The sequence below is a fragment of the Salmo salar genome, chromosome ssa16 (genome assembly GCF_905237065.1).
Source record: "Salmo salar chromosome ssa16, Ssal_v3.1, whole genome shotgun sequence".
Lineage (NCBI taxonomy): Eukaryota > Metazoa > Chordata > Actinopteri > Salmoniformes > Salmonidae > Salmo > Salmo salar.
Window position 1 is genome coordinate 58695207 of NC_059457.1, and position 20344 is coordinate 58715550.

The 20344-nt window shown below is 46.1% G+C and overlaps 3 protein-coding genes across 5 annotated transcripts in view; 2 read left to right on the plus strand and 1 right to left on the minus strand.

Annotated features, from left to right (window-relative positions):
- The first annotated feature begins 241 nt into the window (after nucleotides 1-241).
- Nucleotides 242-4904, plus strand: nipa1 (NIPA magnesium transporter 1). The gene is made up of 5 exons (XM_014149880.2): nucleotides 242-505; nucleotides 797-844; nucleotides 1051-1141; nucleotides 1746-1906; nucleotides 3886-4904. Exons 1-5 carry the CDS (start codon nucleotides 373-375, stop codon nucleotides 4395-4397), a joined length of 945 nt encoding a protein of 314 aa, XP_014005355.1. The 5' UTR covers nucleotides 242-372; the 3' UTR covers nucleotides 4398-4904.
- Nucleotides 4905-7615: 2711 nt separating this feature from the next.
- nipa2 (NIPA magnesium transporter 2) lies at nucleotides 7616-19607 on the plus strand. Of its 3 annotated transcripts, XM_045697506.1 has the most exons (7): nucleotides 8294-8538; nucleotides 8804-9046; nucleotides 13351-13407; nucleotides 13576-13666; nucleotides 17195-17355; nucleotides 17596-18191; nucleotides 18817-19607. In XM_045697506.1, exons 1-7 carry the CDS (start codon nucleotides 8493-8495, stop codon nucleotides 18844-18846), a joined length of 1224 nt encoding a protein of 407 aa, XP_045553462.1. In that variant the 5' UTR covers nucleotides 8294-8492; the 3' UTR covers nucleotides 18847-19607. The 3 variants fall into 3 exon arrangements, with proteins under 3 accessions (XP_014005358.1, XP_045553462.1, XP_014005357.1); XM_014149883.2 differs by lacking the exons at nucleotides 8294-8538; nucleotides 18817-19607 and adding an exon at nucleotides 7616-7769 and having other exon boundaries at nucleotides 17596-18349; XM_014149882.2 differs by lacking the exon at nucleotides 18817-19607 and having other exon boundaries at nucleotides 17596-18349.
- cyfip1 (cytoplasmic FMR1 interacting protein 1) overlaps nucleotides 19546-20344 on the minus strand; it is a 96535-nt gene continuing 95736 nt past the window's right edge. The window contains exon 31 of the mRNA XM_045697505.1: nucleotides 19546-20228. Within this exon, the coding sequence (XP_045553461.1) occupies nucleotides 20064-20228 (165 nt within the window). The 3' untranslated portion in view covers nucleotides 19546-20063. The remainder of the gene's footprint in view (nucleotides 20229-20344) is intronic.

Sequence of the window (20344 nt, forward strand, 5' to 3'; positions counted from 1 at the left end):
GGTAACGAATCTTTGATCTTGAACAGAACTTTACAACATCAATCAACATGTCTACAATCAAAATTGTACAGAAAAGAGTAGGAGTCTGTATCTGAACAAAAATCTAAAATCATATTATTTCTTTTTTGGGGGGGAGGGGGGGGGGCAGTCAATTTGAGTAACGTTATTGTGTATACTACGTATTGACGCAGTTTTTACGTTATCACGCAATGACATCACAACGTCATTTAGCAACTTTTAGCAACAAATCAACGTGCCGCTGGCAAACGTCCCCGGAAAAAACGAGTTGACAACTCTGGCTATATAGTACAGCGTGTCACAAATTAAACTTAAGCCCACTATTTGTGTCATTTATGGGAAAATGTGTGATCAATGATGACTTCTGAAATTAGAGAGACGTCGCCACCGATTGCTGCTGGTATATGGATAGCTGTCATATCAAGTTTCATCAATGGATCGACGTTTGTGCTTCAGAAAAAGGGAATATTACGTTCCCGTAAAAGAGGTAGAGTTCTGGGGAAAGAATCCCAAATATAATCATGTTTTCTAGGGTCATTTTTTTGGCTACAATGTTGTAATATCCTCAGACACAGTAACATTACTACTGGACAGTAAAATACACCATCTCTTAATAACTTCATTCGATTCCTCTTGACTGTTCGCGATTTTTCTGCAAATGAAAAAATAAAAAATGAATGCTGATTTCGTGGCATAACTAGAATTGGACATGGAAATCAGAGGGTGACTGCTGTACTGTGAATAACACAAACACTGCATGTATTTCATGATTGTTTAGGTGGGTCCTATCTAAGAGATGGCGTATGGTGGAGCGGTACCCTCGCCAGTAAGTATCCGAGTTAACAGCGCCACCTGCCATTTACCAGCTGTACTACATCCTCATGTATAATTCTGTCACACACAGTATTTTTCTAATAATAATAATAAAGACATTTTACTACTATATTAATAACTATCACTACTCACCGATTGCGTTTATGTGATTGATCATATTTCATGAATTCCATTGACCTCTGAACTCCTCGGAACAAGTGATTGTGGGACAGATGGGGAACTTCCTGGCCTATAACGCAGCCCCTGCTGTGGTGGTCACACCTTTAGGAGCCCTGGGGGTGCTGTTTGGGTGAGTTATTGTTTTTGGCATGTTATCATTCAGTGTGTGACAACTATTGTCTTTTGTTTTCTGGTGGGAGTGTTTACAGTGATGTTTGTACAGTACAGGAGTGTTTACAGTGATGTTTGTACAGTGATGTTTGTACAGTACAGGAGCGTTTACAGTGATGTTTGTACAGTACAGGAGTGTTTACAGTGATGTTTGTACAGTGATGTTTGTACAGTACAGGAGCGTTTACAGTGATGTTTGTACAGTACAGGAGTGTTTACAGTGATGTTTGTACAGTGATGTTTGTACAGTACAGGAGTGTTTACAGTGATGTTTGTACAGTACAGGAGTGTTTACAGTGATGTTTGTACAGTACAGGAGTGTTTACAGTGATGTTTGTACAGTACAGGAGTGTTTACAGTGATGTTTGTACAGTACAGGAGTGTTTACAGTGATGTTTGTACAGTACAGGAGTGTTTACAGTGATGTTTGTACAGTACAGGAGTGTTTACAGTGATGTTTGTACAGTACAGGAGTGGTCACAGGGATGTGATCTTTGCCTAGCTAGCTAGCTAGCTGCATGCCTCCCTGTTTTGATCACTAAAATGGTTGCTTTGTGATCCAGGGCTGTACTGGCCTCGTATGTCCTCCAGGAACAGCTGAATGTCCTGGGGAAGCTGGGCTGTGTGTTGTGTTGCTCTGGTTCTGTCGTGCTCATCATTCACTCCCCTGAATCGGAGAGCGTCACCTCTAGTCTGGAGCTGGAAGAGAGGCTGGCTGATCCAGGTGTGTGGGACCTGGACATGGTTTTTACATCCCAAATGGCACCCTATTCCCTATATAGTGCACTACTATAGACCAGAGCCCTATTCCCTATATAGTGCACTACTTTAGACCAGAGCCCCTATTCCCTATATAGTGCACTACTTTAGACCAGAGCCCTATTCCCTATATAGTGCACTACTTTAGACCAGAGCCCTATCCCCTATATAGTGCCCTACTTTAGACCAGAGCCCTATTCCCTATGTAGTGCACTACTATAGACCAGAGCACCTATTCCCTATATATAATGCACTACTTTTAACCAGAGCCCTATTCCCCTATATAGTGCACTACTTTTAACCAGAGCCCATAGGACCGATAGGGTGCTATTTTGGGACACATCCATTCACTGCTCTTATATGATAGGTCCATTTCACATAGTTTCCATGTTATTTGTGTAACAGTGCATTTTAACTGTCCTTCTCAAGAATCCTTATTGATGTTGGTGAAGAAGGGTTCTTTAACTGTTGTAGATTTCTGCCTAAAAAGACATACCTAAAAGTAAATATTTTTCATGAGATGGCCATAAACAATAACTAATAATGCTGCATTGTTCTAGAAAAGTCTGGGACCTTTCTGGTAAAAAAATAGTTATAAATTGCTGAGGTGTACTCCCTTTAGAGGACTAGTACAAATATTATGAAAAATCATACATGATTTTTTTTTCCCATATTCAACAAGAGTGGGGGAAATATAGCTTGAAATGATTAAAATGCTTTCTAAGTATAATAACAATCAAATTACTTACTATAAGATTTCACCTTTCTTATAACTGTAAAATATATATGATCATACTTAGTGACTGTATAAAATGGGCACCATTTCATATAACTGATGACAGAGAATGTTCTGCCTTGTGTCGTCTGAGATGCCCAGACACCATTCTGCATCACTCTGTTACCAAGACGAGGTGGTCTTGTTCCAATTCTATAAAATTATTTTATATTTTTTCATGTTGAGAGCTCCAAATCCTTCTGAGAAAAATCACAGGGAGATGTTCCTTTAGGCTCTCCCCTTTCATATTGCAAACGGGGCTCCGAGGTTCACAGCCAGAGGAAATCAATCCTTTGTTTGGATGGGCCAGGAAAAGTGACATGTCTGAGCCTGAACCGGGATTCTCAGCTCCTCGCAGGCAGCGCCTGAACCGGGAGACTCAGCGCCTGAACCGGGAGACTCAGCGCCTGAACCGGGAGACTCAGCTCCTCGCAGGCAGCTCCTGAACCGGGAGACTCAGCTCCTCGCAGGCAGCTCCTGAACCGGGAGACTCAGCTCCTCGCAGGCAGCGCCTGAACAGGGAGACTCAGCTCCTCGCAGGCAGCTCCTGAACCGGGAGACTCAGCTCCTCGCAGGCAGCTCCTGAACCGGGAGACTCAGCTCCTCGCAGGCAGCTCCTGAACCGGGAGACTCAGCTCCTCGCAGGCAGCGCCTGAACCGGGAGACTCAGCTCCCTCGCAGGCAGCGCCTGAACCGGGAGACTCAGCTCCTCGCAGGCAGCTCCTGAACCGGGAGACTCAGCTCCTCGCAGGCAGCTCCTGAACCGGGAGACTCAGCTCCTCGCAGGCAGCGCCTGAACCGGGAGACTCAGCTCCTCGCAGGCAGCGCCTGAACCGGGAGACTCAGCTCCTCGCAGGCAGCTCCTGAACCGGGAGACTCAGCTCCTCGCAGGCAGCTCCTGAACCGGGAGACTCAGCTCCTCGCAGGCAGCGCCTGAACCGGGAGACTCAGCACTTTTGCTGTGTGGGCTAACCACTTTGTACATTTCCGTGTACAAAGCACTCTTGTGAACTCAATTGACTTTGCACCGTTCACAGAGTGCTTTGTACACGAAAATGTTAGTTTGAACCGGCCCAGAAACTGCTCAAAGTCCTCTAAGTAAGGACTTTACATCTAAGTTCAATTGAGAGTAATTCTGAGGTGTGTCTGAATGTTTTCTCTCCATGCAGTGTTCGTCACCTATTCCTTGTTGGTGGTCATACTGCTGGTTGTGCTGATGGTGTGGGTGGCCCCAGCTCACGGTACGTCCAATATCATGGTGTACGTGTCCATCTGCTCCCTCCTGGGGAGTTTCACAGTCACCAGCAGTAAAGGGCTGGGCCTAGCTGCCCAGGGTGCCTTCAGCGGGGGGCCTTCCAGCAGCCGAGCCCTAGCTCTCTTCCTGGTTCTACTGGGAACCCTGTCCGTCAGCGTCCTCATCCAGTTCACCTTCATCAACAAGGCTCTGGAGCACTACAGCTCTAACATGTTTGAAGCCATTTACTATGTGACCTTCACATCTACAGTCCTCATAGCTTCAGCCATCTTGTTCAGAGAGTGGACCGCAGTGGGTTTAGTAGACTGCCTGGGCATGGTGTGTGGGCTAACCGTTGTGGCTGTAGGGGTCCTGCTGCTCCGCATCTCATCAGAGGCCTCACTCACCTGGAAGCAAACTGCTAAAGCACCAGATAAAAGGGATTAATCAGAGATTTATCAGTCTCAGGGAGGTTAATGCAGTGTTTATTGGTTAATTTGGGGCCCAATTTTTTTAATTTTTTATCTTGAATTACATATATAATTGTATTGTGAATTGCGTTGTATCTAATAAAATACTTGAATGTAAGTGTAAGAATCTTACTGTGGATTTGCGAACAACATATCTGTTGTGCAATATTTGTTTCTCGCCATTCTCAAGGGCTCAATGATAGGCATTATAAATATAATAAAAATATAATATAAATATAATAAAAATATAATAAAGTAGCATTGTTTCTGTTTTAATGTGCTAGATGTTTACTATCGTCAGTCAGTGTCAATCCATGTGGACTGGCTGTAACCAAAGAGCCTAACTGAGGTGCCGATTGAAAAGTCTAATTTCATTACAACTTACGACCTGTGGTCAAAATTGTCAGTATGTGGTCGTCTTTTATAATGAAGTGAAATTAACTCAATGATTTTTGTAATTTACAACAATAAAAGGCAAAACATGTTTTCTTCTCTTGTGACGTGTTTGCAAGGCAGGTAACCTCTAACAACTCTGTTGATTAGTCAGCCCCGTGCATCTCTCCTTCAGAGAGGGTTAAATACATTCTGTTCTGTAACTGACTCCATATTCCCCGTTCCCTTCCCTTTCACTACAGCAGGCCTTCTAAATTTGGATCAAATTATGTGGTCTAACACGCATAACAGGTTAAGACAGCTACCCACACGTCCTCTTTGTGAGAAACTACCAAAATAAACTTTTTATTATTTAAAAAAAAAGTTTTCAGTTAGTTTACTCCCCTTCATGTCCAATGATCATTCTGTCCATTTGTAAACCTTAGAACTATGCCTATTCACACAAGCATTGTGGGTCATTGAATTATTTAGAGGGTAATTCTAGACAGTCACAACAGTGCAGGTTGTGTGGCGGGGGAACTGGGGGACTCTTGTCACGTTGGGTCTAAGGACTCACAAAGGCTGGAGAGAAAAGTGTAACAGCATTTTGGTTGCATCTCTGCAGGTAATGTTAGATATTATTCTCACTCATTCTATAACTGTATTATATTTGGATTGGTGTTATTGCTTGGAAAATACATTGCAGCTCTGAAGAAGCACTGTTGAATATCACATCAACTATATTTGTTGTTTTACATAAAAATACAGTATGATATGATGCAGTATGATATGATGCAGTATGATATGATACAGTATGATATGATGCAGTATGATATGATGCAGTATGATATGATACAGTATGATATGATACAGTATGATACAGTATGATATGATGCAGTATGATATGATACAGTATGATATGATACAGTATGATATGATACAGTATGATACAGTATGATATGATACAGTATGATATGATACAATATGATAGAGTATGATATGATAGACTATGATACAGTATGATACAGTATGATATGATACAGTATGATATGATGCAGTATGATATGATACAGTATGATATGATACAGTATGATACAGTATGATATGATACAGTATGATATGATACAGTATGATACAGTATGATATGATAGACTATGATACAGTATGATATGATACAGTATGATATGATAGACTATGATACAGTATGATATGAAAATACGACACACACACACACACACACACACACACACACGAGCATGCAAACACACACGGGCACGCAACCATGCAAGCAGACACACGCACACGCACGCACGCACGCACGCACGCACGCACGCACACACACACACACACACACACACACACACGAGCATGAAAACACACACGGGCACGCAGCCATGCAAGCAGAGACACACACACACACACACACACACACACACACACACACACACACACACACACACACACACACACACCAGTGTTGGGGTAGGTACACAGTATTTTTTAAATAGTATATTACCTGGGGAACATGCTGTTCTCAGTGGAGACCCAGACCACAGAGGAGCGCACTCAGCAGTACCAGTCTGAGATTGAGTCCATCTACAAAGACCTGACTGCCAAAGGCAAGGCTCTCATGCTGTCCACTGAACTTGGGGTATACTCTCTCTCTTCCCCTCTCTTCTTCTTCCCTATTCCCTCTGTTTTGTTTTCTCTGACTGTCAGTGTTGGCTTCCAGTTGTGCGATTTTTAAATGCCATCTCAACAATCTGATCCATACTGTTGCTTTCCTATCTGATGTAACGCACGTTTTTCTATTTTCGTGTTGATAGATTTATTCTCTACCACTGAAAATGTGGAGCAGTTTGTTTTGTATGAGGCTACCTAACCTGTTAAAGAGGAAATCCCCTCAAAGAGACATGGTGTAGCCTTCCCTGTGGCTCAGTTGGTAGAGCATGGTGTTTGCAACGCCAGGGTTGTGGGTTCGATTCCCACGGGGGGCCAGTACAAAAAAATATATATAAAAAAAAAAAAATGCATGAAATGAAAATCAAATGTATGCATTCACTACTGTAAGTCGCTCTGGATAAGAGCGTCTGCTAAATGACTAAAATGTAAATCTAAATATGATACAGTATGATATGATAGAGTATGATACAGTATGATATGATACAATATGATAGAGTATGATACAGTATGATATGATACAGTATGATACAGTATGATACAGTATGATATGATACAGTATGATTGATACAGTATGATATGATACAATATGATACAGTATGATATGATAGACTATCATACAGTATGATATGATACAGTATGATATGATGCAGTATGATATGATGCAGTATGATATGATACAGTATGATGTAGTATGATATGATGCAGTATGATATGATAGACTATGATACAGTATGATACGATGCAGTATGATATGATACAGTATGATGCAGTATGATATGATGCAGTATGATATGATGAGAGAGTATGATACAGTATGATATGATAGAGTATGATACAGTATGATATGATACAGTATGATATGATAGAGTATGATACAGTATGATATGATAGAGTATGATACAGTATGATATGATAGAGTATGAATACAGTATGATATGATACAGTATGATATGATACAACTGACAAGGACATTTCACTAAGCTGTATGCGGGCTCGGCTGAGTTAAAAATGCTTGAAAACATTTTCGAGATGTAACAGTCCATTTAGAATGTGGCAATGAAATAGGGCCCTTTTTTAAATTAGTGTTCACTAAAATATCAATCTCGAGAATACTTCTTAGGCCCTATTTCTCCGCATGCGTGAAGAGCCGTCCATGTGTGGGCGGACCGCGTCAACCTTGCCTTCAACTTCGGTCCTAACAAAATGACAGAGCTACATGGCTATAACTTGCTATTTATCACATAGCTAGCTAACTACCACTGTTTTCCTGGGGAAACCAGGCATCTTTTACCAGGTATTTCGCATGGAAACATACAGATGATATTCATGTTTAGCATGCCAGCTTGCTAGTTGAGTTATTTGGCAGCAGGTTTTCACATAGCTAGCTAGCTAGCTAGCTGGTACCATTACAAACCGATTGATTTAGGGCACATTAGCCCTTATGCTAACACGCTAGCTAGTTTTGATCCGACTCTGAGGTGGACAACAAGAATGTTTGCGTTTAATCTCAAACTGATAGCTATGCTAGTTAGTAAACTGATAGCTATGCTAGTTAGTAAACTGATAGCTATGCTAGTTAGTAAACTGATAGCTATGCTAGTTAGTAAACTGATAACTATGCTAGTTAGTAAACGGATAGCTATGCTAGGAAATTGAAGGTAGTAATTTAGCTAGTTAGTTGGCTAATTAGCTAGCAGACTAACGTTACGTTAGCAATAACCATTGCCAGTGAACGTTAGCTAGCTACAATATAGCTAGTTATCATATGAACACAAAAATCTCCTGAAGCGCCTCACAAATCAGATCACGTTATTGTTTTCATGGTGCAGGTTTGAATGAAACATTGCCTTTTGGCCTGAAGTTTTATGGCTCTTGCATTACTGCAATCTTAGTCACTGAGTAAAATTCTTGACTGATTGAATTGACATGAGTAGCAGGTTGCGGAAGTGGTAGAGACTGGATTTGGTCTACCTGACATTCAGATATTCAATGTGTCATTTCTATTACGGAACCAAGTATGTTGGATCAGGGTTGTTCGCTCTGTGATGTAACTTGTCGAAATGGTAAGTTAGCCTTACTGGGAGAAATCAGATTCTACTATTTCAATTACTAACAATTGTAAACTTTAGATACATTTTATTGATTTCAATAAACATTTGTAATTTAGCTGACGATTTTTATCCCGAGCAATTTAATGCATTCGTCTTAAAGCTAGGCGAGGCCACATATCACACAGGTCGTAGTAAGTACATCATTTCCTAGGTACATGATGTTTTGAGTTGAATATTTGTTTATTTTTTGTGTGTCGTTTTTGCTTTCTTACTAAAGGTAGAGTGGTGCCACTGGTTGGTGACACCTGTTTGGCTGATCAGCAACTCCTGTGTGTTGTGGTCAATGTAACAAACGGTACGAACAACACATCCAGCGTCACCATGGGCCAGGACAGAGGGAAGTATGATTTCTACATCGGCCTGGGACTAGCCATCAGCTCCAGCATCTTTATAGGCGGAAGCTTCATCCTCAAGAAGAAAGGACTTCTCCGACTGGCCAGGAAGGGACAGTGTAGGGCAGGTAAGGTCATGTTTTATGTTCAGTCACCAACTGCTGCTCTGGATAAGAGTGTCTACTAAATGACTAACATGTAAAGTACACTGTATCGTTTGGTTGAATTTGTACATTTTGAGAAAGAGATCAAGAGAGCAGGTCATCTTGTTTATATGTGCTGTACGCATCGATGGGTGGCAGGTAGCCTAACTGTTAGAGAATTTGGACAGTAACCGAAAGGTTGCTAGTTCGAATCCCTGAGCCGGCGAAAAAAATCTGGGCTTAACCCTAATTGCTCCAGGGTTGCCATTGATAATGGCTGGCTATGAGCCCTCAGAGGGGTGGGATAATGGCTGGTCATGAGCCCTCACAGAGGGGTGGGATAATGGCTGGCCATGAGCCCTCAGAGGGGTGGGATAATGGCTGGCCATGAGCCCTCTGAGGGGTGGGATAATGGCTGGCCATGAGCCCTCTGAGGGGTGGGATAATGGCTGGCCATGAGCCCTCTGAGGGGTGGGATAATGGCTGGCCGTGAGCCCTCTGAGGGGTGGGATAATGGCTGGCCGTGAGCCCTCTGAGGGGTGGGATAATGGCTGGCCGTGAGCCCTCTGAGGGGTGGGATAATGGCTGGCCGTGAGCCCTCTGAGGGGTGGGATAATGGCTGGCCGTGAGCCCTCTGAGGGGTGGGATAATGGCTGGCCGTGAACCCTCACAGAGGGGTGGGATAATGGCTGGCCGTGAGCCCTCACAGAGGGGTGGGATAATGGCTGGCCGTGAGCCCTCACAGAGGGGTGGGATAATGGCTGGCCGTGAGCCCTCACAGAGGGGTGGGATAATGGCTGGCCGTGAGCCCTCACAGAGGGGTGGGATAATGGCTGGCCGTGAGCCCTCACAGAGGGGTGGGATAATGGCTGGCCGTGAGCCCTCACAGAGGGGTGGGATAATGGCTGGCCGTGAGCCCTCACAGAGGGGTGGGATAATGGCTGGCCATGAACCCTCAGAGAGGGTGTCTCATGAATATCTTACCGATCTGCCAGGTGTGGGTGTGTAACTGGGATTGTTTGACAACTTGTCTTGCGAGTTCAGCTTAGAATGTGGTAGAAACTGACTGGTGCTACGATGCAGAAGGGTGCGGCGGGGTTGAACACTTGATTAGTTTGTCACCCTTCAGCTTTTATTACACACAGCAATCATTAACTAGTAGTCTCTCTGCTGCTCTACTGTTGACCAGGGCCCATAGGGGGGGGTAGTGCTCTACTGTTGACCAGGGCCCATAGGGGGGGTAGTGCTCTACTGTTGACCAGGGCCCATAGGGGTAGTGCTCTACTGTTGACCAGGGCCCATGGGGGGGGGTAGTGCTCTACTGTTGACCAGGGCCCATAGGGGTAGTGCTCTACTGTTGACCAGGGCCCATAGGGGGTGTAGTGCTCTACTGTTGACCAGGGCCCATAGGGGGTGTAGTGCTCTACTGTTGACCAGGGCCCATAGGGGGGTAGTGCTCTACTGTTGACCAGGGCCCATAGGGGGGTAGTGCTCTACTGTTGACCAGGGCCCATAGGGGGTAGTGCTCTACTGTTGACCAGGGCCCATAGGGGGGTAGTGCTCTACTGTTGACCAGGGCCCATAGGGGGGGTAGTGCTCTACTGTTGACCAGGGCCCATAGGGGGGGTAGTGCTCTACTGTTGACCAGGGCCCATAGGGGGGTAGTGCTCTACTGTTGACCAGGGCCCATAGGGGGGGTAGTGCTCTACTGTTGACCAGGGCCCATAGGGGGTAGTGCTCTACTGTTGACCAGGGCCCATAGAGGGGGTAGTGCTCTACTGTTGACCAGGGCCCATAGGGGGGGTAGTGCTCTACTGTTGACCAGGGCCCATAGGGGGGTAGTGCTCTACTGTTGACCAGGGCCCATAGGGGGTAGTGCTCTACTGTTGACCAGGGCCCATAGAGGGGTAGTGCTCTACTGTTGACCAGGGCCCATAGGGGGGGTAGTGCTCTACTGTTGACCAGGGCCCATAGGGGGGTAGTGCTCTACTGTTGACCAGGGCCCATAGGGGGTAGTTCTCTACTGTTGACCAGGGCCCATAGGGGGGTAGTGCTCTACTGTTGACCAGGGCCCATAGGGGGGTAGTGCTCTACTGTTGACCAGGGCCCATAGGGGGGGTAGTGCTCTACTGTTGACCAGGGCCCATAGGGGGTAGTGCTCTACTGTTGACCAGGGCCCATAGGGGGGTAGTGCTCTACTGTTGACCAGGGCCCATAGGGGGGGTAGTGCTCTACTGTTGACCAGGGCCCATAGGGGGGTAGTGCTCTACTGTTGACCAGGGCCCATAGGGGGGTAGTGCTCTACTGTTGACCAGGGCCCATAGGGGGGTAGTGCTCTACTGTTGACCAGGGCCCATAGGGGGGTAGTGCTCTACTGTTGACCAGGGCCCATAGGGGGGGTAGTGCTCTACTGTTGACCAGGGCCCATAGGGGGGGTAGTGCTCTACTGTTGACCAGGGCCTATAGGGGGTAGTGCTCTACTGTTGACCAGGGCCTACAGGGGTAGTGCTCTACTGTTGACCAGGGCCTACAGGGGTAGTGCTCTACTGTTGACCAGGGCCCATAGGGGTAGTGCTCTACTGTTGACCAGGGCCCATAGGGGTAGTGCTCTACTGTTGACCAGAGCCCATAGGGGGGGTAGTGCTCTACTGTTGACCAGGGCTCATAGAGGGGATAGTGCTCTACTGTTGACCAGGGCCCATAGAGGGGGTAGTGCTCTACTGTTGACCAGGGCCTATAGGGGGGGTAGTGCTCTACTGTTGACCAGGGCCTATAGGGGGGGTAGTGCTCTACTGTTGACCAGGGCCTATAGGGGGGTAGTGCTCTACTGTTGACCAGGGCCCATAGGGGGGGTAGTGCTCTACTGTTGACCAGGGCCCATAGGGGGGGGTAGTGCTCTACTGTTGACCAGGGCCCATAGGGGGGGTAGTGCTCTACTGTTGACCAGGGCCCATAGGGGGGTAGTGCTCTACTGTTGACCAGGGCCCATAGGGGGGGTAGTGCTCTACTGTTGACCAGGGCCTATAGGGGGGGGTAGTGCTCTGTCATTTGGGACACAACCCAGGAACAAGCAGAAAGGACACGTGCAGCTTGTGTCATACAGGGTCAAAGTTTACTGTTGCTAAACCAACAGTATGTGACATCAGAACGTGTAACGCTGGTTGTTACCATAACGCCCTAGAGCTGAACCGCCTCGGTGATTATATGGGGGGACTGCAGCCCTAGAGTTGATTATATGGGGTGACTGCAGCCCTAGCGCTGAACCTCCTCGGTGATTATATGGGGTACCTGCAGCCCTAGAGCTGAACCTCCTCGGTGATTATATGGGGTGACTGCAGCCCTAGAGCTGAACCTCCTCGGTGATTATATGGGGTGACTGCGGCCCTAGAGCTGAACCTCCTCTGTGATTATATGGGGTGACTGCGGCCCTAGAGCTGAACCGCCTCGTGATTATATGGGGTGACTGCGGCCCTAGAGCTGAACCGCCTCGGTGATTATATGGGGTGACTGCAGCCCTAGAGTTGAACCGCCTCGGTGATTATATGGGGTGACTGCAGCCCTAGAGGTGATTATATGGGGTGACTGCAGCCCTAGAGCTGAACCTCCTCGGTGATTATATGGGGTGACTGCAGCCCTAGAGTTGAACCGCCTTGGTGATTATATGGGGTGACTGCAGCCCTAGAGTTGAACCGACTCGGTGACTATATGGGGTGACTGCAGCCCTAGAGCTGAACCTCCTCGGTGATTTATATGGGGTGACTGCAGCCCTAGAGTTGAACCGCCTCGGTGATTATATGGGGTGACTGCAGCCCTAGAGTTGAACCGCCTCGGTGATTATATGGGGTGACTGCAGCCCTAGAGCTGAACCGCCTCTGTGACTATATGGGTTGACTGCAGCCCTAGAGTTGATTATATGGGGTGACTGCAGCCCGAGAGTTGATTATATGGGGTGACTGCAGCCCGAGAGTTGATTATATGGGGTGACTGCAGCCCGAGAGTTGATTATATGGGGTGACTGCAGCCCGAGAGTTGATTATATGGGGTGACTGCAGCCCGAGAGTTGATTATATGGGGTGACTGCAGCCCTAGAGTTGAATATATGGGGTGACTGTAGCCCTAGAGCTGAGTATATGGGGTGACTGCAGCCCTAGAGCTGATTATATGGGGTGATTATATGGGGTGACTGCAGGACATTTTATTGAACACACATTAGAATGTTTGCGTAACTAATTAAAGCTTGTGAAGTGAAATGTTGCTAACGGCTGAACTTTGTTTTTGTCCTCGTCTAGGACAAGGTGGACACGCGTATCTTAAAGAATGTCTCTGGTGGGCCGGATTATTATCAAGTAAGTGACTATGGATAAAAATGTTCCTCTTCATATGTGATTCAGTTCACCTCAGTTTCTATATCCCTCCTCTCCCCCCCCCTGTAGCTATTGTTCAGGTCGTTCTGTTCTCAGTTAACTTACCTGCTAAAATAAACATCTGTGTTCCTGTTCTGTGTGTTTTCACAGTGGCGGCTGGAGAAGGGGCTAACTTTGCAGCGTATGCCTTTGCTCCTGCTACTCTCGTCACCCCTCTGGGGGCCCTCAGCGTGCTGGTTAGGTAGGTCACTCCTCTGGAGGCCCTCAGTGTGCTGGTCAGGTAGGTCACTCCTCTGGAGGCCCTCAGTGTGCTGGTCAGGTAGGTCACTCCTCTGGAGGCCCTCAGTGTGCTGGTCAGGTAGGTCACTCCTCTGGAGGCCCTCAGTGTGCTGGTCAGGTAGGTCACTCCTCTGGAGGCCCTCAGTGTGCTGGTCAGGTAGGTCACTCCTCTGGAGGCCCTCAGTGTGCTGGTTAGGTAGGTCACTCCTCTGGAGGCCCTCAGTGTGCTGGTCAGGTAGGTCACTCCTCTGGAGGCCCTCAGTGTGCTGGTCAGGTAGGTCACTCCTCTGGAGGCCCTCAGTGTGCTGGTCTGGGAAGGTCACTCCTCTGGAGGCCCTCAGTGTGCTGGTCAGGTAGGTCACTCCTCTGGAGGCCCACAGTGTGCTGGTCAGGTAGGTCACTCCTCTGGAGGCCCTCAGTGTGCTGGTTAGGTAGGTCACTCCTCTGGAGGCCCACTGGTTCAACATGGTGTGTGAAGGACTGAGCCGTGTGTGTGTGTGTGTGTGTGTGTGTGTGTGTGTGTGTGTGTGTGTGTGTGTGTGTGTGTGTGTGTGTGTGTGTGTGTGTTGCCATGCTGTCCTGTAGAGGTGTGACAATGTTTGTATTCTACTTCTGTCCGTGATTGAGCTGTTTGTGTGAACTGTTAAACACTGAACGAAGATGTGAACACAACATGCAACAATTTCAAACATTTTACTGAGTTACAGGAAATCAGTCAATTTAAATAAATTCATTAGGTCCTAATCTATGGATTTCACATGACTGGGAATACAGATATGCATCTGTTGGTCACAGATACCTTTATAAAAGGTAGGGGTGTGGAGAACCAGTCAGTATCTGGTGTGACCACCATTTACCTCATGCAGCGCGACACATCTCCTTCACATAGAGTTGATCAGGCTGTTGATTGTGGCCTGTGGAATGTTGTCCCACCTCCTCTTCAATGGCTGTGTGAAGTTTCTGGATATTGGCGGGAACTGGAACACGCTGTCGTACACGTCCAGAGCATCCCAAACATGCTCAATGGGTGACATGTCTGGTGAGTATGCAGTCCAAGGAATTGTGTACAGATCCTTGCGATATGGGGCCGTGTATTATCAGTCTGAAACATGAGGTGATGGTGGCGGATGAATGGTACGACAATGGGCCTCAGGATCTCTGTGCATTCAAATTGCCATCGATAAAATGCAAAATGTTTGTTGTCCGTAGTTTATGCCTGTACATACCATAACCCCACCGCCACCATGGGGCACTCTGTTCACAACGTTGACATCAGCAAACCGCTCGCCCACACGGTCTGTTATCTGCCCGGTACAGCTGAAACCGGGATTCATTGTGAAGAGCACACTTCTCCAACGTGACAGTGGCCATCGACGGTGAACATTTGGCCCACTGAAGTCGGTTACGACGCCGAACTGCAGTCAGGTCAAGACCCTGGTGAAGATGAACGAGCACGCAGATGAGCTTCCCTGAGACGGTTTCTGACAGTTTGTGCAGAAATTAGTCTGCGGTTGTTGGACGTACTGCCAAATTCTCTAAAACTGCGTTGGAGACGGCTTATGGTAGAGAAATTAACATTAAATTCTTTGGCAACAGCTCTGGTGGACATTCCTGCAGTCAGCATGCCAATTGCACACTCCCTCAAAACTTGAGACATCTGTGGCATTGTGTCATGTGACTAAACTGCACATTTTAAAGTGGCCTTTTTATTATCCCCAGCACAAGTTGCACCTGTGTAATGATCATGCCGTTTAATCAGCTTCTTGATATGCAACACCTGTCAGGTGGATGGATTATCTTGGCAAAGGAGAAATGCTCACTAACAGAGAGAGAAACTAATCTGAGCACAACATTTTAGAGAAATACGTTTTTTTTTTATGTGTATGGAACATTTCTGGGATCTTTTATTTCAGCTGATGAAACATGAGACCACCTGTTGTGTTTATTTTTGTTCAGTGTGGTGCTGTGAGTTTGATGTAACGCTTCATCTCAGTGCAGTGTTGGTGCTGTATTTTAGGTTATAATTGTGTTGTACTGTATTTTAGGTTATAATTGTGTTGTACTGTATTTTAGGTTATAATTGCGGTGCTGTATTTTAGGTTATAATTGTGTTGTGCTGTATTTTAGGTTATAATTGTGTTGTGCTGTATTTTAGGTTATAATTGTGTTGTACTGTATTTTTAGGTTATAATTGTGTTGTGCTGTATTTTAGGTTAGAATTGTGGTGCTGTATTTTATGTTATAATTGCGGTGCTGTATTTTAGGTTATAATTGTGTTCCCTGAGACTGCCTCGCAATAGAAATACTGTATCAGCCCACAGAGTGAAGAACAAGATTCAACGTTTCCCTTTTTACTGTGGCAATTGTGATTTTAAATCAGCGCAATATTAGCCACTTTTTTTTAATGCAACAAACCGAAACCAAACGAACTATGCAAGAGATTTTCTTATAGGCAGAACTCATCGGAGTAGGATTCTACAGCATTGGCACGCCTGACTCAGCCCGTATAACCAATCAGATCTGCAATTGGACCATTGCCGTATATGGCTCTGTGCCATTCATTGTGAACTGGACTGTGTTTACAGCATGAGTGGTCATGAGTAGATGTGCTTGTTTTGAGATCAAAGTGAGAGCTACATGTAGCCATGTGTGTACGTTTGTTCATATCCGTTGCTAGTTAGTGAGTTATTAGCTCAGTTATGGATCATTTGTAGTCAGCAAAGTGGTTGCTTCCACAAGAGCACATTTCTAGCCATCTTTGAAAAGCCAGTCAGGTAAAGAGCTTTTTGTTGTTGTCTTAAAGGGGCAGTGTTGTATTTTGAGACGGGCTTGAATAAGCTAAGTAGCCAATAGGCAGAGGGTAGCATGATTTGTCTGATTCTCTGTAATAATGTTATGAAATAATGAAGCAGTTTCTTGCATCAAACATTCAGTCACTTCCTTGTCTGAAGGACAAGTGGATAAACAGGTTAATGTCAAACCCTGCATGTTGTTTTCAAAAGTCTCATGGAATGTAGCCCTACATTGAACACCACCCATTGGCTGCTACTGTAGTCTGAATGATAGAACTGCTATTTCCATGTTAAAATATTATGGGATGCATTTCCCCCCCATTGTTTCTGATGGCAGACTACTCTGGTAGGCCAACATTATGATCAAATAGCACTGTTTAAAACTAACTTAAAGCGGGTACAGCCTCAGTGTTCACAGTAAAACTGTAACTTAAAGCAGGTACAGCCTCAGTGTTCACAGTAAAACTGTAACTTAAAGCAGGTACAGCCTCAGTGTTCACAGTAAAACTGTAACTTAAAGCGGGTACAGCCTCAGTGTTCACAGTAAAACTCACACTGGAAGTTGCACAGAACAACTTTGCGCTCAGCAGACCTAAAATTTGCCCAGTGCTGAAAATTGAGGGAACATTGTTTACAACTATGTTGCGGTTCTGTATTTTAGGTTAACTGTGTGTTTTCTATGGGGTTTTTTTCGGCAGTGCGGTGCTGTCGTCGTACTTCCTGACAGAGCGTCTGAACCTGCACGGGAAGCTGGGATGTCTGCTCAGTATCTTGGGTTCTACTACCATGGTGATCCACGCCCCTCAGGAGGAAGAGATCAACAGCCTGGACCACATGGCTCGGAAACTGGTGGACCCAGGTCGGTACCGGACAGACCCTCCCCTCCCCTCCAACTACATGAGATACTGTGTTCTGAAAAACCCGCTTCCTCAAAGTCCTCTTAAAGCTCTTTGGAGGAGGTGGTTTGAGGCTGGGACTTTATTATTATTATTATTATTATTATTATTATACTCTCCTCTAATGCGCTTTGTTGACTAACTTCAGCCACTTTATTCTTCTGTTTAACTTCCTGTGAACTAAGCCATCCTCTCTCTCTCAGGTTTCCTGGTGTTTGCCACCTTCGTCATCATCGTAGCGCTCATCTTCATCCTGGTGGTTGGCCCTCGGCACGGCCAGACCAACATCATGGTGTATATTACCATCTGCTCTGTGATAGGAGCTCTGTCTGTGTCGTGTGTGAAAGGGTTGGGCATCGCCATCAAAGAAGCCATAGCTGGGAGGCCCGTGGTGGGGAACCCTTTAGCCTGGGTGTTACTGCTCGGGCTGGTGGCCTGCGTCTCCACTCAGATCAACTACCTGAACAAAGCTCTGGATATCTTCAACACCTCCCTGGTCACGCCTATCTACTACGTGTTCTTCACCACCTCGGTCCTCTCCTGCTCGGCCATCCTCTTCAAGGAGTGGGAGCACATGGCCGCCGCTGACGTTATCGGGACTCTGAGTGGATTCCTGACCATTATAGTTGGTATCTTTCTGCTCCATGCCTTTAAGGACCTTAGTGTGAGCCTGTCCACGCTGGCTGTGTCCATCAGGAAGGACGAGAGGCCCGGGCCGGCAGCTAACGGAGTGGCTACACACGGCGGCTACGAACTGCTGCACAACGACTCCACGGAGATGGACCTGGAGGAGAGGGAGGTGGGCCTGCCGTTTGACAACCTGTCCAGGAGGAATGGTGCCACGACAGCCTCTTAGAGGAACTACCTGCCTGGTCCTGGGCCTGCAGACCCCCCACATCCTACTGATAGTTCCTCTAAGAGGCTATCTGCCTGGTCCTGGGCCTGCAGACCCCCCCCCCATCCTACTGACAGCCTCTTAGAGGAACTATCTGTCTGGTCCTGGGCCTGCAGACCCCCCCCCCATCCTACTGACAGGGGGGCCTGCAGGCCCAGGACCAGACAGATAAGAGGAACTATCTGCCTGGTCCTGCAGACCCCCCCATCCTACTGACAGGGGTCTGCAGGCCCAGGACCAGACAGATAAGAGGAACTATCTGTCTGGTTCTGGGCCTGCAGACCACCCCCCCCCCCCTCACTGACTGACTAGGATTACATCCCAAATGGCAGCCTTTTCCCTTTATAGTGCAATACTCTGGTCAAAACTAGTGCACTATATAGAGGATGCTATTTGGGGTTTTGCCGAGGACTACACTGGTGTGGATGTTTATGTTTAGTTTTAACATATTAAAACAATCAACTCTTGACTTGGATGGACCAACTGATTGTACTTGGATTAGATTTGCCTTCTGTTCTCTGAATAATAGGGGTTTGTCTCATTCCCTCTGGATGTCTGACTACATGGAGAAGACAGGGGTTCGTCTCATTCCCTCTGGATGTCTGACTACATGGAGAAGACAGCTCTGGATGTCTGACTACATGGAGAAAACAGCTCTGGATGTCTGACTACATGGAGAAAACAGCTCTGGATGTCTGACTACATGGAGAAGACAGCTCTGGATGTCTGACTACATGGAGAAGACAGGGGTTCATCTAAATCCCTCTGGATGTCTGACTACATGGAGAAGACAGGGGTTCATCTAAATCCCTCTGGATGTCTGACTACATGGAGAAGACAGGGGTTCATCTAAATCCCTCTGGATGTCTGACTACATGGAGAAGACAGGGGTTCATCTAAATCCCTCTGGATGTCTGACTACATGGAGAAGACAGGGGTTCATCTAAATCCCTCTGGATGTCTGACTACATGGAGAAGACAGGGGTTCATCTAAATCCCTCTGGATGTCTGACTACATGGAGAAGACAGGGGTTCATCTAAATCCCTCTGGATGTGTGACTACATGGAGAAAACATCTCTGGATGTGTGACTACATGGAGAAGAAGGTCTTCCTCTGAAGCTGGCAATATTCTCCTATTCTGTATTTAAACATGCACAGAGTTTAGAACGTTTAGAACGTGATACCTGAGGAGTTATCGGAAAATCACCAACTTTTTTTGTTGTATCTTTTACATAAATGCCCTCAAGAACAAGCAGATATTTGTTACATATTTATTGAATGAAAAAAAAAAAAATGATTAAAATAATTCCAACACAAAATGGCAAAAGTGAATAAATGCTTTATCATTAAGAAACTTGGTTTTTAGCATGAAAATGTTTTAACACCAAATATACTCTACTCTTTCCAATTCCCCTTCATTGAATACAGGCTACTGTTCAACAAAGATATTCCCCCCCCCCAAAAGCCCTTTAAATAAATCTATTGAGTCATTCCCTGGTCTATAGTGTATGAAACACAGGTTAGCACACAAACTACGAACATAGCAATTGATTACTTAAGGCACAATAATCATCCTGACCAACAGTATGTAAGGAAAGTTGGACCTCTCTTCGTCTCATGGACCACTGCTGCTTTAAAAAGGTGGAGGAATATTTGATAAGTGTGTCCAAAAAGGCACCCTATGTAGTGCAGTTATATAAAAGAGTTGAGTTTAAACATAAATGAATGGTGCTATAGGAAATGTATTGCTGATCCGTGCTATTGGACGGCCAATCTCAGTTGCTGGCCAGGGATTGGTGGATAGGAGGCTGGAAACAGCGGACGTGCTCCACGGGAATATTTTCCCCATCGCCTGACTTCAGGTACTTGTTCAGAATAGCGTAGATCTCATCGTTGAGAACCTGGAACTTGTGGATTCTGTCCACCATCTTTTTAAGAGGCTGAGGAAAGAGACGTTATTCAGACTAATGATAATATAAATCATTGTTTTGACCGGGTCTAGAAGACAGTGCGGCGGAGATTACCCTAAACACGACATCTATGGTTGTATTCACTA